Source organism: Hoplias malabaricus, chromosome 13 (genome assembly GCF_029633855.1).
Source record: "Hoplias malabaricus isolate fHopMal1 chromosome 13, fHopMal1.hap1, whole genome shotgun sequence".
Taxonomy (NCBI): Eukaryota; Metazoa; Chordata; class Actinopteri; order Characiformes; family Erythrinidae; genus Hoplias; species Hoplias malabaricus.
In genome coordinates this window covers 9,329,856-9,348,542 of record NC_089812.1, presented here as the reverse complement: position 1 = coordinate 9,348,542, position 18,687 = coordinate 9,329,856, and the positions used below count along the sequence as shown (strand labels likewise).

Sequence of the window (18,687 nt, the reverse complement as noted above, 5' to 3'; positions counted from 1 at the left end):
TCTGTTTGGGGTTAACCTGGATGTTCAGGTTCGGATGAAACGTTGAGGCTTGATAAACGCTCTGATATGACCTCTTGTTTTGTGCGGAGATTCTGTTTCTTTTATCCTCCCTGTGAAAGCAGTTTGGAATACGGTCATGGTTTCCATGGAAAACATGGGACAAGCTGGGATTGGGCACTGGGTTCTACGTGGGCTGTGATTGGCTGAGGCGCGGGACAGGTGAGGCTGATGGTTTCTGCAGAAGAACATTTATAATCTGCGCTGATATTAAACTCCTCTGAACTTGGCAGGAGCTGCAGTAATGGTCATAACAGCACCAGGGGGCTTTTTAGAACCATTTCAAGGATAACAGGCAGTTATTTGTTGTGGTCGGGGGAAGAAGAGGGGGGTATAGAATGTGCGAGTTTAAACTGATGAGCTGTCAGGGATGGGCATTATTTTACAGTGTGTTTGTAATGTAATGAGAACACAATACCCTGATTCTGGTCTCTTTTTACAGTCCCCTTCTCCTCCTTTATTCTTTATTCCTTCATTGTATTTCAAAGGTACAGTGGAGGGTTTGATGTAAACCCATGCTCTTAAAAAGCCCATACCATAAAGAAACCAAATTTGCTCACATTTGTATGTAGTAAGTACATGTAGATGGCATTCTACATTAAGAGTAACAGTGACAACCTTGTACTGACGTTGGGGGATTTGATCTGCATTACAACATGCCCTCCAGCTCATCCTAAAAGGAATGCAGTTCCACCCCTCCACAGTCAAATGGTGTGGAGCTTTATACCCTTCTGTCAGACACTAAACACTAGGCATGGTGCTCTTAGGCTTATGAACAGCTACTGCAGAACATCCCAAACCCTCTGTGTTCCCGTGTGTTACCTTTACATATTAGATGAAGGCAATGGAACCATCAGTCTGTACACAGAGAGGCATTGTTCTCCACTGCACTGAAGCACAAGCACAATAAAAGTCCCCTACACCACACAGCACTAATGTGTTTTTCACTTCAGGGATATCAGGTGAGCAGTGTTTATAAAGCTCATCATTACATCATTGCTAACCACAATGGGGCAGACACAAATGCTGTACACAACTGAGCCATTACTTTTGGAGTAGACACTGGAGTAGAATTCCAGGAGTAGACACTGTTAAATGTGTGATTAATATTTATTTAATTATCTGTCATGGCAGAATTAAATGAAATCACTCCAGTCCAGCACAACACTCAGTGCACTACTGCTACCTAGTGGCAAATCAAAGCACTGACTCCCAGCAATATCTCTCTCTTTCAGACGTCCTGAAGGTGGGCAGTGGTGTGGACTCTGTTCTCCTGAAGCGGGAAATTGAAGCAGTAAGAGAGAAGCAGCGAAGTTCTGAGTTCTGTGATCAACTACTTCAGCACATAGATACACACACACAAACCTGACACACACAAAACTATATGAAATGACATCAGTTATGATGCCGTTTTTTATTAGGGAACGGTATTGTTCTTTTGTTTATCTTGTTTTTGTTTTATTGTTTAGTTCATTTGTTGACATTGCTGTATTTTACACTTGATTTCATTGGTAGTTTTTATAAATCGAAACTGTGCCTTGAAATACTTGAATATATTTGAACAATTAAATATGGAACTATTTAATAAGGGTTTGCACTAGATTTGACATCAGCGCCGTGAACGTAAACTGACCACTGATAAAGGCTTAGAGTGTGGCTAACGCTAAGGTAAACAGATGGACTACAAACCTTAACTGACATTCATTCATTCATTATCTGTACCTGGAATCATTGGGCACAAGGCGGGAATACACCCTGGAGGGGGCGCTAGTCCTTCACAGGGCAACACACACACACCTACGGACACTTTTGAGTCGCCAATCCACCTGCCAACGTGTGTTTTTGGATTGTGGGAGGAAATCGGAGCACCTGGAGGAAACCCACGCAGACACAGGGAGAACACACCAACTCCACACTCCTCACAGACAGTCACCCGGAGGAAACCCACGCAGACACAGGGAGAACATACCACACTCCTCACAGACAGTCACCCGGAGGAAACCCATGCAGACAGAGGGAGAACACACCACACTCCTCACAGACAGTCACCCGGAGGAAACCCACACAGACACAGGGAGAATACACCACACTCCTCACAGACAGTTACCCGGAGGAAACCCACGCAGACACAGGGAGAACACACCAACTCCACACTCCTCACAGACAGTCACCCGGAGGAAACCCGCGCAGACACAGGGAGAACACACCACACTCCTCACAGACAGTCACCCGGAGGAAACCCACGCAGACACAGGGAGAACACACCACACTCCTCCCTTAACTGACACCTTTACTTAAATAGTGGAGCTCCTTACAAAAGTAACAGCATCAAACATCATATGTGCAAATTGTAAGTGCATGTTTGACCTCCCGTCATGTGGGTGTCCTCTCTTAATGAACTGGTTGTGGGTGCTCTGTTTATCATTTGAATTTAGAAATAGTCACTGATTAAATGGAATTGAAAACATATTTTTATCACTTAAACATGATAAAGCAGGTTTTAAAAAATACAGAGCATTGTAGAGAATATAACACCCACGCTAAACACAAACCTTCAACATACAAGTTCTTGGAACATTAAAGCAACACTAGGTAATGTATGTACCTTAAAATTACAGCTTGTAATAGGGAGAATAGAGTCTTTGTCATGTTTATTCTGGGATCACTGCATCTGGGCGCAGAGAGGAAACCACCCCTGCTCTCCCCTCCTCCTGTTTATTTCAGCATAGTCCTGTAAAAGTGAAATACCCTGCAGCTGTAGAAGGAGCCTAGGAGCAGAAATACAAAATCTTACCCAGTGTTGCTTTAATATATGATTAACTGTGGTGTACATAAAATTTTGGACAGTGCAGCAGCTTAAAATTCATGACTTTCCTTCATCTTTCAGTCTGTCGTTGAGTTGACAGAGCTGCAGTAGAAACCCATCGTTGGGCCCAATCTCCCGCCTCTCTCTCACTGTTGACACAGCAGCTCGCACGTCCAGCCTGTGCCTCAGCATCAAATATGCGATGACTAACGAGGCTGAGCGACTGTATCCTTTCTGACAGTGAACATACACCTTCCCTGAGGAGATAAGAAAAATAATGCTGAGGTAAGGGGTGACCAATACAGTCAAACTTCTCAGTATGTGATGGATATTAAACGTCTAGAACCCTGAAGAACTGCTCAGATCCAATAAATATTAAGATTGATTACATAATATTTTAAATAGGGCTGAACAATATGATGTATTCCCCTCTAGCGCACACTTGGCATTGAGCGTGGTGATGTTAATATTTATCAGGTTTATTACCTGTGCCTTCTTTATACTCTAAAGCCTCCTGGATGAAGTCAGCGCACTCCTCAAAATGCACACTGAGGTTGTAGTGGTCCGTATCGCAGGCTGGTATTCCATGGTAAATGATGCCACTTCCTGTGTAGAAGGTCGTCCCTGTGTTGACATGCATCAAGGAGTCGCCTTCTGCAGCGTTCAGGACATGGGTCACTCCCAGCTGCTGCAAACGACGCACGCTTAACGCCAAAGACCTACACAGAGGCACTTGTTGTTATTTACCATGCATATATTATCACTTTTTCATTGAGGTATTGATAAATTAATTGACTTATGAATTCATACTGTACTTCAATGGTTAGTGGGTGTTACCATTGCTCTCCACACAGCAGAAAAGGGTTCGGTTCCCCATCTGGGTAGGAACACCTTGCTAAAAGAGTGAGTCTTTGAGAAAGAAGCTGAACACTACATAAATGTATCTTTTTAATGTAATTCCATTGGGAGTCTCTGGATAAAAACAACTGACAATTGAGTAAATGTAGTTTTTAATTATGCATAATTATTTTATATTATCCAATCACATTCTACTGATTAACAAACAAGTACACCCAGGATTGCTGCAAAACTTGAATATAGCATGTCATGTCATGTTATGTTATGTCTCAGGGAGAAATATGTAAATGGTTACATGTGCGGTCTGATTAGACACTGAGATTTGCCACAAGGGGGCGTAAAAGTGCTTTGTCTCGCTGCCCTATAAAAAGGCGTTCAGAAGCTACGTTTGTGCAGTGTATCTCTTAGTGGGAGACTGTTGACGGCTACAAACACTTCTCAGACACTCAGTTACATTTTGCCCAGTTGACAGACTTTGAGAGGGAGTGTATCATCGGACTGAGAGAAACAAGATGGACGTTTTTTATGAATTCCCGCCTTCTAGGCCGTTATTGAGTGTTATTAAGTTCTATGCCATATCTTCACTCTTTAATACGGGTTCTCTATGATATTTTGCCTTTAGAATCGTTGAAGAACCTGTTTTTAAGGGTGCCACCAAAACAGACGTTAGCATAGCAGCATACCTCTGCTCAAGAACCTTTCTATAAATAACCAACGTCTATTTTAATACAGCTCCACTCAGTACAGTGTTACTTTAACTTGTTCAATACAGAATGATTCATCAGCAATAGGTGACAATTAGTGACATTAAGCAGTCTTAATTAGTGGGACAAGACGTCCTCTTTTACCCGGACATGTCCTCTTTTTTATACTTAAAAAATGTCCGGGCGGGATTTCACAAACGTCCGGGATTTTGTTTTTCTAGAGCTTACATAGAACTTCGAGAAGTTTCGTTCACAAACTAGTCCCGCCCTCCCCTACTCCGATTGGTTCGCTTGACTGAGAAGGGGGCGTGGTAAAGTAGCCTAAAATCTTCGGATTGGACGGTCTGACTGTAGAGCTACCGTCATTGGTCGATAACCTTCTCTGTAAACATTTAATTGGTCAATCTGCACGTCAGTAGGTCCCCCCACCCCCTCAGATCTCAGATCTGGTCACCCTAGTCTAAATAACCCTAACCCTAAAACCCTGTAAATTAGAGACTTACTCGTTCCCGAGCAGAATCCCAGGCCACACTTGGTTGAAGTCTTTGGATGGCATACAGAAATCTCCATTCTCATCTGTTAACAGGTCATTGAGCTGCTGGACAGACACTCCATAGTCAGACATTTTCACCTGTTGACCTCAGTTTAGCTTCATTCCTTAATCTTTCTTTGTTTAATGCTGATCTCAGATCGTGTTTCTCTGTTGTGGAGCGAGGCCTTCAGTTCCTATATGTCCACATTGGTTTGAATCGCATCCGTTTCTTCTCCACAATCCCTACCCTCTCCACTTTGTGTGGTTTTGTGTTCTCAGCATGCTGCTGTTTTGGGCTGGGGTGTTTGTGCGCTACCTTTTTTCCCCACTAGTCGTCAGCATAGTGTAGTGTAAAATGAAGCCATGAAGCCTTTCCAAACTAGTTTTTCCCCTCTACCACTGGTCACTCTATAGCCCTGTCCCATTTCGTGCCCAGAGCCCTAAGGCCCTTCTTGAAGTGTGCACTTCGGGTATGTTGTGGAAGGGGTGGACAACGGGGGCATAAGGCATTGTGAAGGAAATGTGGATATTTTCACATATTCACCCAGTCACTCACACACCTGTGTATAGTGTCTCATACTCACACAGTCACTTCCACCTGTGGACAATTTCACATTCTCACTCTGTCATTCACACCCTCACATCTGTGGACAGTTTCGCATTAACCAGTTGCTCACACCTGTGGACAATTCCTCACAGCAATTCCTACCCAAGTGGGTTTTGGACTGTGGGAGGAAACCATTATATATATGAATTTCTCTGGAGGCTGTGGATAGTAAATAGAATGTCTATATTTGTGTTGTAGACGTCAGGCTCTGATTCCTATCACCACCACTGTAAAGAAATATGAATCGAACCATTACACATAACTGTTTCTACTTTTCAGTGACTGTGCTTTTTTAAACAGACATTTTGAACAATCAGTGGAGGTCCCCACAGACAGACACTGGAACCGCTTCAAAGGTTCTGTTCATGAATCATGTATACACGCTAATGAACAACTGAACAAAACAATGCCTGTAATTACAAAACTCTACAAAGAATCCATACTTTATTCAACATTACATGCATTTAATAAAAACATTCATGTCCTGGAGAACATCACACCATTTGGAACAGTCTTAGGAATAATCCCAAAGCTTGGATATGAAAAAGCACAGTTCGGAATCATGAGTCTTTGTGATAAAGGAAAGGTTTCTGTGGAAACCTTTGTGATTTTTGGCTGATGTCCTCAGAACCTGTAAGATCAAAAGGAAATCTAAAAAAAACAAGAAAATAATATCATTTGAGTTCTGGCCAGACAGGATCCTGATGGTGGCCTGGGTACCAGTGTCCAAAAGAGTTCATGTATCCTCCAGAGTGGATGGGCGCACTGTTGTTCGACATTGAAACATCCCATAGTGGAGGCATGGCTGGAGAACACTGTGTTCCTGGAGCTGGAGCTGTTTGGAGATGTTCTCCTTCTGGTCCTCCTGAGCCATGCTTCATGATCTTTTTGTATTTGGAGCGCTTGTTCTGAAACCATATCTTTACCTGTGGGAAAAGAGATCAGAAAATTTGTATCAGCACTGAAATGAATACAACCTTAAACACAAAGGGGGCCAAATCATTGTTTGCTAATCTGTCTCTGCACATGTTTTCCCATTTTATTTGTAACTGCGTTTGTTTACGAGTTGTTAAGAAACAGTAAACAGAAATCTGATAAATTAGTGCTTCATGTAAACCCAGGGTTGTCTTATTAGATTACTAAAATACTTTAACTTACTTCACTTGTTTAGAGAACTACTGCCAAATAATTTAATTTTTCTCCTTCATTCGGTTGTCCACAAATCCTCCTTGAATATGTTTCCCCTAATCACGCACTACCGCATCTTTCCAAACTGCTACTATCACAACACATCTGGACAACTCAACACACTTGAAGGAGAATGCTAACAGCCCAGATCTATCGTGAGCTTGAAGACACTCACACTGACCAACATTATGTTGTGGTGGAAGGAGTGGGAGGGCCAGCCTACCCAACCAAAAAAAGACAAAGCCACTTGTGCTGTTTTAGATTCCCATTCTTAAGACAGTTGAGGTTCAAACCAGCCCTCTGTTAATGATAGGGTCAAGTCTAGAACCAATCAAGGACCATTACTACATCATTGTAGTATGTAGAATGAGATTTTGATGGTGGTATTTTGATGTGTCATCTACACTTAGTGGATATAAACTAGTTTGGAAGCCGATGCCTTTATGTTAGCCACAGTTTTGTTTTATTTGTCTCTTAACAGCAGACATTTGTGTGAGTGACTGATCAATTCATATCATCATATATATGCTAACGCTAATTAGCGAGCTAGGTAGCTAGCTAGCTATAAAAGCTGTACCTGTGTCTGTGTTAGCCCCAGTTTAGCCGCTAGGTCCGCTCTCTCGGGCAGAGCAAGGTACTGAGTCTGTTGGAAGCGCTGGTTTAGAGCCTGGAGCTGGAAGCTGGAGTAAATGGTCCGGGGTTTCCGGATTTTCTTCCCTTTTCCGTTCAGTCTGATCTCTCCATTCTCAATCACGGCAGATTTCTCTAAAGGAAAGACGGAGGGATTAGAAAAGGCCAGACAGAGGCCTGATGATTCAATTCAGATTCAGTGAATTAGGAAATCTCACATTTCACCATGACTTGACATGTCTGTTAAATGATTAATATTAACTGTTTTCTCTGCGTGAGTAATGGCCCTCCTTACCCCTCAAGTCCAAGAGGGTGTCGATACCAAATTAGATAATATAATTGCATTACCCACTGCGACCCTGAACTGGATAAGCGGTTACAAATAACCCCGTAAACATTTAGCCGTTGATTCAACGTTGAAATAACGTAATGACAGCCGTCTAATCAACGTTCTCTTAAGATTGAAAATGAAAGTTGAAAAGACGTCCAGACACAGACATTGAAAAGACGACTTTTAGACGTTATTAATTGGTCCCGAAATAAATTACTTGTATAAAACGCATTTTGGACGTCCACTGACGTTATCGATTGGTCACCACTTAACTAACTTATTAAGGTGGATTTTGGACGTCCATTGACGTTTAAAATATGTCTTTGACGGACAGACTACTTTTAGACCTCCAGCAGCCTTACTTTAATAACGTTACTGTAACAAGCTGATTAGTAGATCAATTAAAAAGAAGCTGAACATAATCATAAATATGCTTAATACAAAATTTAGAAACGTGCAGGTACCTTTATACATTTTGACAAATTGTTTGTGACGGCAAATATCCAGAAGAGGGCACTATTCATTAAAATAGCAAAAAATGCGGAATTAAAGTAAGGAAATATAAAATGGGCTTGATATATTTAATAGTGGGTGTGGGTGTGTTTACTATTGCTGTCGTTGTTATAGCAACCCACATTGATATAAACAGATAAGGATATGACGTCACAAACGAGCTGATATTTCTAGTGGAAATAGTAGTGGTGTGTGATAACAATTATTGTTCTTTTGCTGTTGTTTTATATAAAAGTATAATGATTATGTTATTAATTATTACAATTAAATTATATTTTAATAATAACAAGTTCATAGGCTTTTCTGGAGAAAGTAAACATATTTACACAAGTCAAGTCATTAGAAAACTATTGGTAAACGCGGTATTATAGTATAATATGCGGCCTTTATTAGTGTGGCGCTGTACTATTATTAATGTTCAGAAAAAATTCCGTTTGTTTTTATTTCTTAAATTCTAAAATAAAAATCACATTTAAAAAAGAGTCATCAAACGAATATCAATAATAAAGAAGACGCAAATTTTTGAGGAGTGAGACATTTAATATCCACGGCCCTAACAAAGTGTTAAATGGAAAGAACTAATCAAATTGGAATACACTGATGTTTCTAAAGTGATTAAAAATACGAACAACAACAAGTACAACAATGCGCGTGTCACCTGCTGAAATTATTTAATCTGACCACGATCTCTTCGAGCGCAACTATTCTCCAGTCCATAAAGTATTTTTTTTTTTTTTTTGATTGATTTGACTTCATCCGTCGTGAATTTAAATACCCCCTAAAGCACGCTGTGATAATGACGTAGTGAGAATTTCTCCTTCGTCAATCTTTTCGTCATCCTCAGATCTTCGGTGTGAGCGCAAGGGCACGTGCTGACAGTACTTTAAAGCGCTATTGGCTGGCCTGTTTGATCTGTCAATAAAGAATGTTTATAGGATTTGATGACGTCGGCCTTTTAGCCTGCAGTCATGTTCAAAACTTGAACACACGTCAAGTGACGTCTACTGTTGATTTTCTAAGTGAAAGTAAGTGAACACATTGTCCTACCGATGTTATTGAATTGGATTCTATTTATCCATAAAATATTAAACCTTTACATTATAACCATATATATATATTACATATATCTATCACAGGTGACATATTTTATGCTTTTTTCAAAAATGTTTCTTATTTAAAATAATTACATTTTCATAGGTTTCGGGGACTTTTAATATTAATAGAACGACTTATGCGTTGTTTAAGGAAACAGCTTAAGATAGTTTCCATCAAGAGTTACAGCACGTGTAGATTATCTAATTCTATATTTAACATTTGATTACCCTAAACATTTTTATTATAATTTATAGTTTTGACGATATAGTAATTTCCATTAATCTATTACATAATATAAATACTACTACTACTAATAATAATAATAATAATAATAGTAATAAGAATATAAAATGTACCCATGTACCTAAACAACAAAATATATAAATTGTTTAATTTTCTTTCTCACAAATAAAATATTATGCACTGATAACAAAAAAATATAAGTAAAATAAAAGAATATAAATAAAAACAAAATTTCCATTGTTATTTTTTAAAGATATCTTATTTGAAAATAATGACCAGTGAAACAAGAGGGTTATATGAAATGTAAACTGTGTCACAAATGTTTCTTTGAGTTCTGAATATATTTATGTTATAATTATAAAATAGTTTGGCTACAAACGTGACTTTATATCACTGATTATTTTAAGTCTTTAACAAACGAAACCAAAAAACACAAGTTAATCCGATTTTGATCATCGTTATTAACGCTGCACAATCTATAAGAACTTTCATAATATTTAACCAATCACAACAACACATCCAGGTGCAAAATGTTGAACATATCGTGTGCAATAATGTTTTTCTTTTTTCTAAAATATTTCTATATAAAAAGTATTGAACACATTTCCGTTAATGGTGTGTTATGGGATGGTATTTATTGAACTCTGAACGCCAGCAAAACATGTAGATGTCAACATTTTTGAAAATGACTGCAGCTCTGAGTATTTTGGGAATCGTTCGCCAGTTTACATCCGGAGGTGTTTATGAATTTTTATGCAGCATTTAATAGTTGTATAAATGCTGAATTTTTTGGTTTTGATTTACGAACTGAGCTATAAATTACATTAAGTACCGAGGATTCAGGAAATAGCCACCGTACTGAGAATGTTGTACAACGAAAATCAGAGTACATGGAAATTTAGATTCTGAAGGAAAGAATTCCTTCACATTTAACATTCTGCTTGTAGTGTTTGGCCTTAAACAGAAGCACAACATTAGTGAAAAAAGACCGTTCATAAACTGGGAACTTCAGTCTGAAATGAATTATGAAAACAAAAATAAAACACATCCAATATTTAATAAACAGAATTATCTATAAATTAAAGCGCTAGTGCTTTTAATTTTTAATTTTTATTTTTTGTCTGTCCCTGTGATCAGCTGCTCTGTTTCAAGAATCAGGGGAAAATCCGTTATTTATTTTCTTAGTCCTTGTATTATTAATATATGTAATATTAGTATATTAATCTGATTTGAATCACTTTAGTCCTTTATTTAAATACTACATATCTACACAATTTCGGAACCACCAGTCCAAGCGTTCATTGATACATATAGGCTAAAAACCGCTATCGTTTTCGTTAAATAGCTGTGTTGTAAGTTATAGTGGATTATTGATATTTGCAATGCAGATAATCATTGGAGCAGAGACTAAAGATTTTGTTGAGGTCGTGAAATCAGCAAGAAGTAATTTTTCAGATCAACCTAGAGAAAAACAACATCAAAAAACAGTGTATATTTGTATAAATGGACGTGAATTATTTTTATTTAGCATTTTTAACAGGGCACTCGGTTAATGCTGCGATTGAAGAGTGGGTCGCCTGTGCACAGGGGAAAAAACATACAACATCCTTCACATTTAAACATTTCCAGAGACAATCGTCGTCTAATTTTTTGTTCGTTTATTTGCATGTTATACATTTTTCAAGAACAGGCTCTTTAACACACCTAAAAATGCACTAAAGAGTCCACATATTTTAACGAACCCAATCTTTTACATTTCTAAATTTTATTTTGTGGTAAATTAAGATTTCTTTTCCCAATTATATTAAATATGTGCATATAATTTACACAGTTTACAAATTTCCTGTTCATTCATTTCATTTAGAACCAGAACAATAATTAAAAAAAAACATCTAGCTAATTGGACAGGGGATGTTTGTAAAGTATGTGCATCATTAATGCGCAGCTTGATTTTGCCTCCTTTTACTCCTGAAATAATAGGCTCGCCACATGCCGCCCGCACTCACCCGGATGTGGTGTCCCGGCGTGCCCGTGTTGCAGATAGGCTCGTGCATGCGGCGCGCTCTGATAGCCACAGTGTCGCGCGCTGGGGTCCCCGGGCTCGTGCAGCGCGTGTGCAGCGTACTGCGGGTATCCGCGCGCGTGACCGAACTGCAGGAAGGCGGAGCGGGCGGGGTCAGGGGTCACCACGCCGTCGGCCAAAAACGCCATGAGCTGCGACTGAAGCTGGGCCTTATTCTCGTCTCTGAGCTTCAGTGCGTCCTTCACTCATTTCACTCACAGTGTTTCAGTCAGAAAAACAACCTACACTCTCCCACAGTCAGCCGCTATCTTCTAGTAAACACTGCAGATTGGAAACGTCTAGTAAACATTAGCTGAACCTGTAGGAAAGTAGCCTACATCACCTGGACCTGAAGCATACCAACGTGCATTGTGCCTGGTTGCTAAGCAACAGACCTACCTGTATCAATGAATTCGGTCATAAAGGTTTCTAAGGTTCTAGATAGCACAATGGACTCTAATGGGACCTTTTCAATGCATACTTTTTTATCATTCCTTATGATGGAGAAATTTAAGTCGGTTGTTCAAAAACCTTTCATTACAAAATGGCAACTATTAGGCTACTAGCCAAGCAAGACTTTATATGCATATGATAGGCTGGTTTTCTTTGGGCAATAACCTTTGAACCTTTAGTATGCGGTTCTTTAAAGAAACTTGTATTAGTATAAAATACGCAAACTTTTTTTTACTAAATTTCTACGCTATAAGAATCCAGTTTTTCTTGAATTGTAATATTAACGAAAGCAAAAAAGCTACAGAAAAACAGCAACACCCTACAGCTAAAAACAATGACTCAACATGCAAAAATTGCAAGTTCCACCGGTCATGAAGCAAGAATTAAACGTATAGCAAAGGGTCTTTTAATTCTTCCACTACTTCTTCAATGGTTTAAACCAGTCTTACGGCTAAGAACCAGAAGCCAAATGCAGCTATTAAAAGACGCTCATGTTTATTAGATTTATTTATGCGACTGGAGAACAGGCGCACGCTGTTGAACTTCAAATTAACACGCGTTTTAGTTATTAAGAATCCTAAACAAAAACAACAATGATGGTTATGACAAGTGACCTCCCACAGTCGTCTTCAGCAGCTTTTTAAGACACTTAAATTAACTTAAGAAACTATTCACCCACCAGTGAATATGTCCATAATTAATTGGCCTGACGATATGTTCATGAGTTGAAGTCAGACGAGCTGAATAAACAAGAACAATAGCATATGCAAATTGTTGACACCACAAGCCAATAAGAAGACTGCACTGACCAAATAACTCTATTTTCACGTAAACAATGCACTTTACTGTTGCTGTTACGCAACACCAACCAAAGAAACCAGATTAAATCCAATAGCAAATCAGTTTCACTTCTGTATGAATGTAAACTGTCCAAAAGTGAGTAGATTCACCGCCCTATTGCAGCGCAGTAATAATCAGTAGGGATCCATTTCGGTCACAGCGCGTGGTCATCCTGCAGCGCGAGCTCCATTCGAGTGGTCACGAGGAGAATAAACGAAAAAAACGTCTCCGTTTCTTGTGAGAAAAAAAATTAAACCAAAAATCTTCGCTTTAACGTTTAAAGTCCCGCGGATGACGCCGCGCGCGCTTCAACTCCTCAACTCGCACACACTGAGCGCGCGAGTGTGTGCCTCTGTACTCTCTTCTGCGCGCGCGCGCGCAGTCTGAGCGCGGGCGCGCACGCGCACTCAAACCTGCTTCGCCGCCCACGCAAAGTTTGAGCGAGAACAAAGAGTTCCCACGTGCAGAAACGACGAAGTGATAGGCTACATTCAGGATGAGGAGACCTTTAATCCAAACAACGCTCGAGGACTATTCATAATACCAGCACTAATATCACTAACACCACACCACTGTCACTACCGCTACACAGCCATTTACGGGATTGTTGGGGCATTTTGTTAAATGCGATATAAACAAGAATCTTTGAGTTGGTAATTCTCTTGAAGATAGTTCGTCACTCAGCAGACTGCTTGTATTTTGTAAATATAATTCAGTTTAGGAGTTAATACCTGCAACATGCCCTGGTTCACAACGAAACAATTAAAAGTGAAACGTTTATAGAGCGTTCACCGCTTTTAAATATTCCACAATGAGCAGGTGAACATAAAGGTTATAAAAGGAGTATCCTCCACATCCTATTGGCGGAGAAGAAGGGGTCATGGATCAACACTTGTCAGATTTTAAGAGGGAATTGTCAAACAGTAAAACAGCCTTGAAATTCTGTTACGGAAGGAGAAAGCCATACACCAGCTCTGTGCAGAAATAACGCAGTGACCCGGGCTCATCTCAGTTTTTCAGAGTGTTACAGGCTACAGGCATTAAACTTAACATTTGTTTATATTTACAAAAGACAAACAGGCTGCACGCTTCAGAAATCTTCTCTTCATGTTTTTTCAGTTAAACAATCAGACAACAAATCAGATATTATTGTTTTAACTGCGGTGTACAACCACCAGCAATCTTAATAATAATAATAATAATAATAATAATAATAATCATAATGATAATAATAATCATAATAATAATGTTGTGAAGAAATGTGGACACTGGTAAAAGGTTTAGCATATTTTTAAAGTGCTAATACATTTTTCAGTATGACAAATGAGTACAAATGTCCTTTCTCTAAAAATCATATCATTTACACATTCACCTGATGTTTAAACAAATGACATGAAATACACTCATGAGTCCTGACATCTGATATCAAATATTTTATGTCAATATTAATATGAACCAGAAACACAAATAATAAGAACAGAGAATGGATCAGGTTTCTAAACACGTTGGCTATAAATTTCATTTGAATTATTCATTCATTTTAGATTTGATCTGTGTGTAAAAAAGATCCTAGTGTTAACGACTGAGATGAAAGTTCAGAAGAAGAAAAAAAACATTATTAACGGTTACGGGTGTGTGTGTGTGTGTGTGTGTGCAGGGGGGTGGGGAATCATGCCACAGTTAAAAAAAAGACTATACTGTCAGTGTGGCGGTACCCTTAAGGGCACTTAACTTTTTAGCTCGGTACCGTACACTGTACCACATTCTATGTTAATTTTAGATTTTTAAATGGCATAATTTCATCCCCCCACTCCGTCTGGAGAAGAAAATGTAATGTACCTTTAGAGAGCACAACAATGTAAATGTACCTTTAAAGATATAATAGCGGTTTTAAAGTCTATAGACTGTTAAATATACGTTTTTGTCTTCGTACCTGTACTGTACATTTTTCTAACAGCGTAAAAAGACCGGAACTAAAGGAAACATGCGCTGTATTTTGACCTTAATTAGTGTTTTGAACCGTGATTGACAGCTGTAGGCTTTAATAATTTATATCTGTCAATCTTACGACGCCCAAAATGCTGTGGAAATATGCACAAATATTTAACCTAAATGATTTGTGGTACATTCTTCTGTTTTCTTGCAAAAATAAAGCTGATATTAATCGCTAGCGCTACCCACCATCAATAGCCCCTACCCCCTACCACCTACCAACATTATATAATCTGTATTAATATTCACTAATGAATTTCTAGACAAATAAACAGATGAATACGTTGTCAGATGTCTTGTCGTCCATGACTGGGCTTCCGAAAGACTTCGTGGAATTAAGACCATCGTTAAATGTGGCGCGAGCTTAACATTCACTCACCCCACTTCAAATGAAACGAATCCAGCGGTTTTTCCTTTTCTTCCAATGTATGAATCGGTATTGAGTGTAAATGATAATAAATACCGTGACTTTATAAATCACAATCATTATTTCTACAACCTGAAATTTATTCAGAAATGACTGCTTAGGTTCATATGTAATTACTTATATTTCAAAACAGCTGTGTTCTACTGTGGGAGTTTAACGGTCACTCGCTCTGTTTCTGTGGTCAAAGAACCGCACTTCAGTGCTTCCATTCAGATTCTACAACAAAATCATGTCGTCTTAAAAAAAAACAAAGAAACAAACAAACTCATCTCCTTGTTCATTTTGTATCTTTGTACGTCACCTGAACGCATTGCGTGTAATTTTCAAGAAAAACGAATCAATAGAATCCCTCTAAAATGGCTTTAAACACGTAATTCAAATACAACGCGACCCTGAGACGGATAAGCGGACAATATGATGATGATGATGACGTTATTCAAATACCTTTGTTTAAATATGAAAAAACTACAGCTTTTGTGATACGGGGTTTCTGTAGCTGTTTGTTTTGTTGATTGTTTTAGGGATATTTTATAATATTACAAACTAAAAACTGTTGCATAGAGGTGTTACATATTCATAGATCTCCAAAATCTAATATAACAGCAGCTCTGTCTCCTGCAGGAGGAAGAGGTACGATGCTAATAACCATATTACTTTTCAAAGGGTTAATAATCTTTCATTTTTAATGATACACAATCTCATATCTGCTTTGTGTTTATTTTTTAACATGCTTCATCTAATAAGCTCCTTCATTTAACTTTTAAAATATTATTTTAATGTAGGAGCCGGAGAGAAGAGAAGAGAAGAGAAGAGAAGAGAAGAGTGAAATGGAGAAGAGGTACTCTCAGAAAAAGGTAGGTTCAGGTGTATTATTGTCACTAAAAGTACAAAAGTGGTTTTTAATTTTTCTTAAAGGTACCTTTATTTTTCTCCTCTCAATAATAAAAAGTATTTCATTATAGAAGTGTGTTAAATAAAAGATCTTAGTATAAGTCCTGGAGGTGAAGGAGGGCGTATGAAATCAATGCAACTTAAAAATCTACAGTAAATAATGAATATGGTACAATCATGTTCCTGAACTAAATGTAATGAATAATGTTCCCTTGAGGAAACCACCACAGTGACAGCTTTTGTAAAAGTGTAGATAGAGAATTTATAAGACAAATAGAATTCCTCACCACACACACAAACACACACCAAAATCAATACACACCTCCTTATCCTCACTCAGACCAACCTACGAACACATACAAACACACACACACACACACACACACACACACACACACACACACAAACACACACACACACACACACACACAAACACACACACACACACACACACACACACACACAAACACACACACACACACACACACACACACACACAAACACACACACACACACACACACACACACACACACACACACACACACATATCCTCTTACCAACCTGTTTCACTTTCCGTTTCATTCACCAATTCAACAATATATTTTATTTCAAAAACATTTTCTTAGAGCTGCACTTCAAGATTTTTAACATTAAAATAAATGAATAAACACATATGTTTATTCATAGGTTTTTGTCATCGACTTTTATTAGAGAGAGAGAGAGAGAGAGAGAGAGAGAGAGAGAGAGAAATTAGAGATCAAGAAAACGACAGAGCTAAGGATAGGGAGAGGAAAGAGAAGAACACCAAGGCAAAAGGAAAGTGAAGACAGAGAAAAGCATACAACTGGGAACCCAAAAGAAAAAGAGAGGAAAAGAGAAATAGAGAGTGAAAGAAAGACAGGAAAAAAAAGAGAGAGAGAGAGAGTTACTCACAGTTGTAATTATGAGTGAGCTACATTATAGAGCTGAACAAAGCCAGACCCTGGAGACATAACACACACACACACACACATACAGGTTAAACACAACACTGCAGGATTGAGAGCAGACTCAATGGCGACACACTCCTCCGTGCATTGTGTGTGTATATACGTGTGTGTGTTCGTACGCTGTGGCTCCAGGAGCCGTTACAGTAACACAGTTTTGAGCAGGTGTGTTCGTCTTTTGTTTTCATTTGAGAATCATTTTTCATTTAAAGGGGAATTCCATGCATTTTTCAAAAATTCGGCATATTTCAGTGACTGAGATTTAAACAGTCATTCAGTGTTTCAATACCAAGTGCCTCACGGTAGAGAAATTTACTTAGTCAGGTTTCTTCAGTGGTTTTGATAGGGACCAGATGTCTACGTCTAAAAGACAAACATAGCCATCTTATTTACTCCCCACAGCCTTCAGTGAACAGACCTGCAGTTATAAAGATAAAGAGACACAGACACAAAGCTACACTGATGCTAATGTTTTGCTTAAATTTTGCACATGACCGTAGCTGTGCTGTTCAAGATGGTTGGTGCTGAAATGTCTGGACCAAAATGACCAGAACCTTGGCAGTTTTCAGGGCATTAGCCATATAGCATAAATAAATGAATATGGATAATAACTATAGGAATAAGCCAATCACATTGCAGCACCATAAACATTACTGAAGAGTGAGGCAGAGTTTTGGGAGGTGTTTGGTGGTTTACACTTCACAAAAAGAATAAAAAATAAAATAAAATAAATAAATAAATAAAATAAAAAGCTGTGCAAGTAAACACTCTTGGAAACAGGTTTCCTCCAGAACTCTCTCCAGGCCACAGTCTGATTTCCTAAAGTTAATTGTGAAAAACGATTTTCATGAACCGTAAATCAAACCAATAAAATGTGTTTTACTCCTTTCAACTGATTTCATATGCTTCATATTCCATGCGATTCCATGCCAGGTCATTTGGCTCGGCGTGAGACGTCCTTGCCCGTCAGCTGTGGACGTTTCACGTATTGTTCGTTAGCCGCAAGATGTGACAAGAGAGGGAGGTTTTATCAGTTTATAATGCACTTTATGGGCAATTTAAACATACATAAATATAATTACAGCTCACAAATACTCAGGAGAACTCGGTGACCCAGGGACAGCAGAGAAAATACAAAAATAGCCGAAATAAAAATTGTCTGATGGGACTCACACTGAAACATTTATTGTAAACACAAAAAGTGAGCCAAACGTAGGAGAAGACAAAGGTAAGTAGAAATAAATTGGCTTTGGAAGACCAAGAACTACGTCTGAAAACAAAACAAAACAAAACACAAAAGAAACAATAAAAACAATTCAGGTATACCAAGAAAAACCTCTAAAGGACCTATAGGAAGATCTGGCAGAGACAGGAATAGAGACACTGATCCAAAGCCATGGAAGAGTCAGAAATGTTTAGTTGAGTCACTAACACTTACATACTCTAAAACCATTTTGGAATCAAGTGCTTT

The 18,687-nt window shown here is 38.6% G+C and overlaps 4 protein-coding genes across 5 annotated transcripts in view; 2 read left to right on the top strand and 2 right to left on the bottom strand.

Moving 5' to 3' along the window:
- Positions 1–2,313, top strand: part of LOC136664682 (dynein axonemal assembly factor 5-like) — a 31,257-nt gene extending 28,944 nt beyond the window's left edge. Inside the window, exon 13 of the mRNA XM_066642030.1 lies at positions 1,293–2,313. Coding sequence (XP_066498127.1) covers positions 1,293–1,426 — 134 coding nt within the window. The 3' untranslated portion in view covers positions 1,427–2,313. The remainder of the gene's footprint in view (positions 1–1,292) is intronic.
- On the bottom strand, positions 2,304–5,162 carry dusp3b (dual specificity phosphatase 3b). Its single transcript, XM_066642033.1, has 3 exons — positions 4,929–5,162; positions 3,350–3,582; positions 2,304–3,120 (listed from the first exon to the last, which is right to left on the bottom strand). The coding sequence occupies exons 1-3, from the start codon at positions 5,048–5,050 to the stop codon at positions 2,921–2,923; spliced, it is 555 nt and encodes a 184-aa protein (XP_066498130.1). The 5' UTR covers positions 5,051–5,162; the 3' UTR covers positions 2,304–2,920.
- Positions 5,163–5,852: 690 nt separating this feature from the next.
- Positions 5,853–13,267, bottom strand: dlx4a (distal-less homeobox 4a). Its single transcript, XM_066642032.1, has 3 exons — positions 11,571–13,267; positions 7,330–7,517; positions 5,853–6,490 (listed from the first exon to the last, which is right to left on the bottom strand). The coding sequence occupies exons 1-3, from the start codon at positions 11,773–11,775 to the stop codon at positions 6,239–6,241; spliced, it is 645 nt and encodes a 214-aa protein (XP_066498129.1). The 5' UTR covers positions 11,776–13,267; the 3' UTR covers positions 5,853–6,238.
- The window catches only part of tac4 (tachykinin precursor 4), a 33,929-nt gene continuing 22,249 nt past the window's right edge, over positions 7,008–18,687 (top strand). The window contains exons 1-2 of one of the 2 annotated variants that reach the window (XM_066642036.1): positions 7,008–7,244; positions 16,121–16,192. In XM_066642036.1, the coding sequence (XP_066498133.1) occupies positions 16,166–16,192 (27 nt within the window). In that variant the 5' untranslated portion in view covers positions 7,008–7,244; positions 16,121–16,165. The remainder of the gene's footprint in view (positions 7,245–16,120; positions 16,193–18,687) is intronic. The other variant, XM_066642037.1, reaches the window with a different exon arrangement.

Bases quoted from the DNA above. Each gene is read 5' to 3' on its own strand.
- dusp3b (XM_066642033.1), bottom strand. From the start codon at position 5,050: ATGTCTGACTATGGAGTGTCTGTCCAGCAGCTCAATGACCTGTTAACA. The intron at 3,583-4,928 runs GTAAGTCTCTAA...GCCTCTGTGTAG, and splicing joins GGGATTCTGCTCGGGAACGA to GTCTTTGGCGTTAAGCGTGC. The intron at 3,121-3,349 runs GTAATAAACCTG...TTATCTCCTCAG, and splicing joins AGAGTATAAAGAAGGCACAG to GGAAGGTGTATGTTCACTGT.
- dlx4a (XM_066642032.1), bottom strand. From the start codon at position 11,775: ATGGCGTTTTTGGCCGACGGCGTGGTGACCCCTGACCCCGCCCGCTCC. The intron at 7,518-11,570 runs GTGAGTGCGGGC...TCTTTCCTTTAG, and splicing joins CGCCGGGACACCACATCCGG to AGAAATCTGCCGTGATTGAG. The intron at 6,491-7,329 runs GTACAGCTTTTA...CTTTTCCCACAG, and splicing joins TGGGGCTAACACAGACACAG to GTAAAGATATGGTTTCAGAA.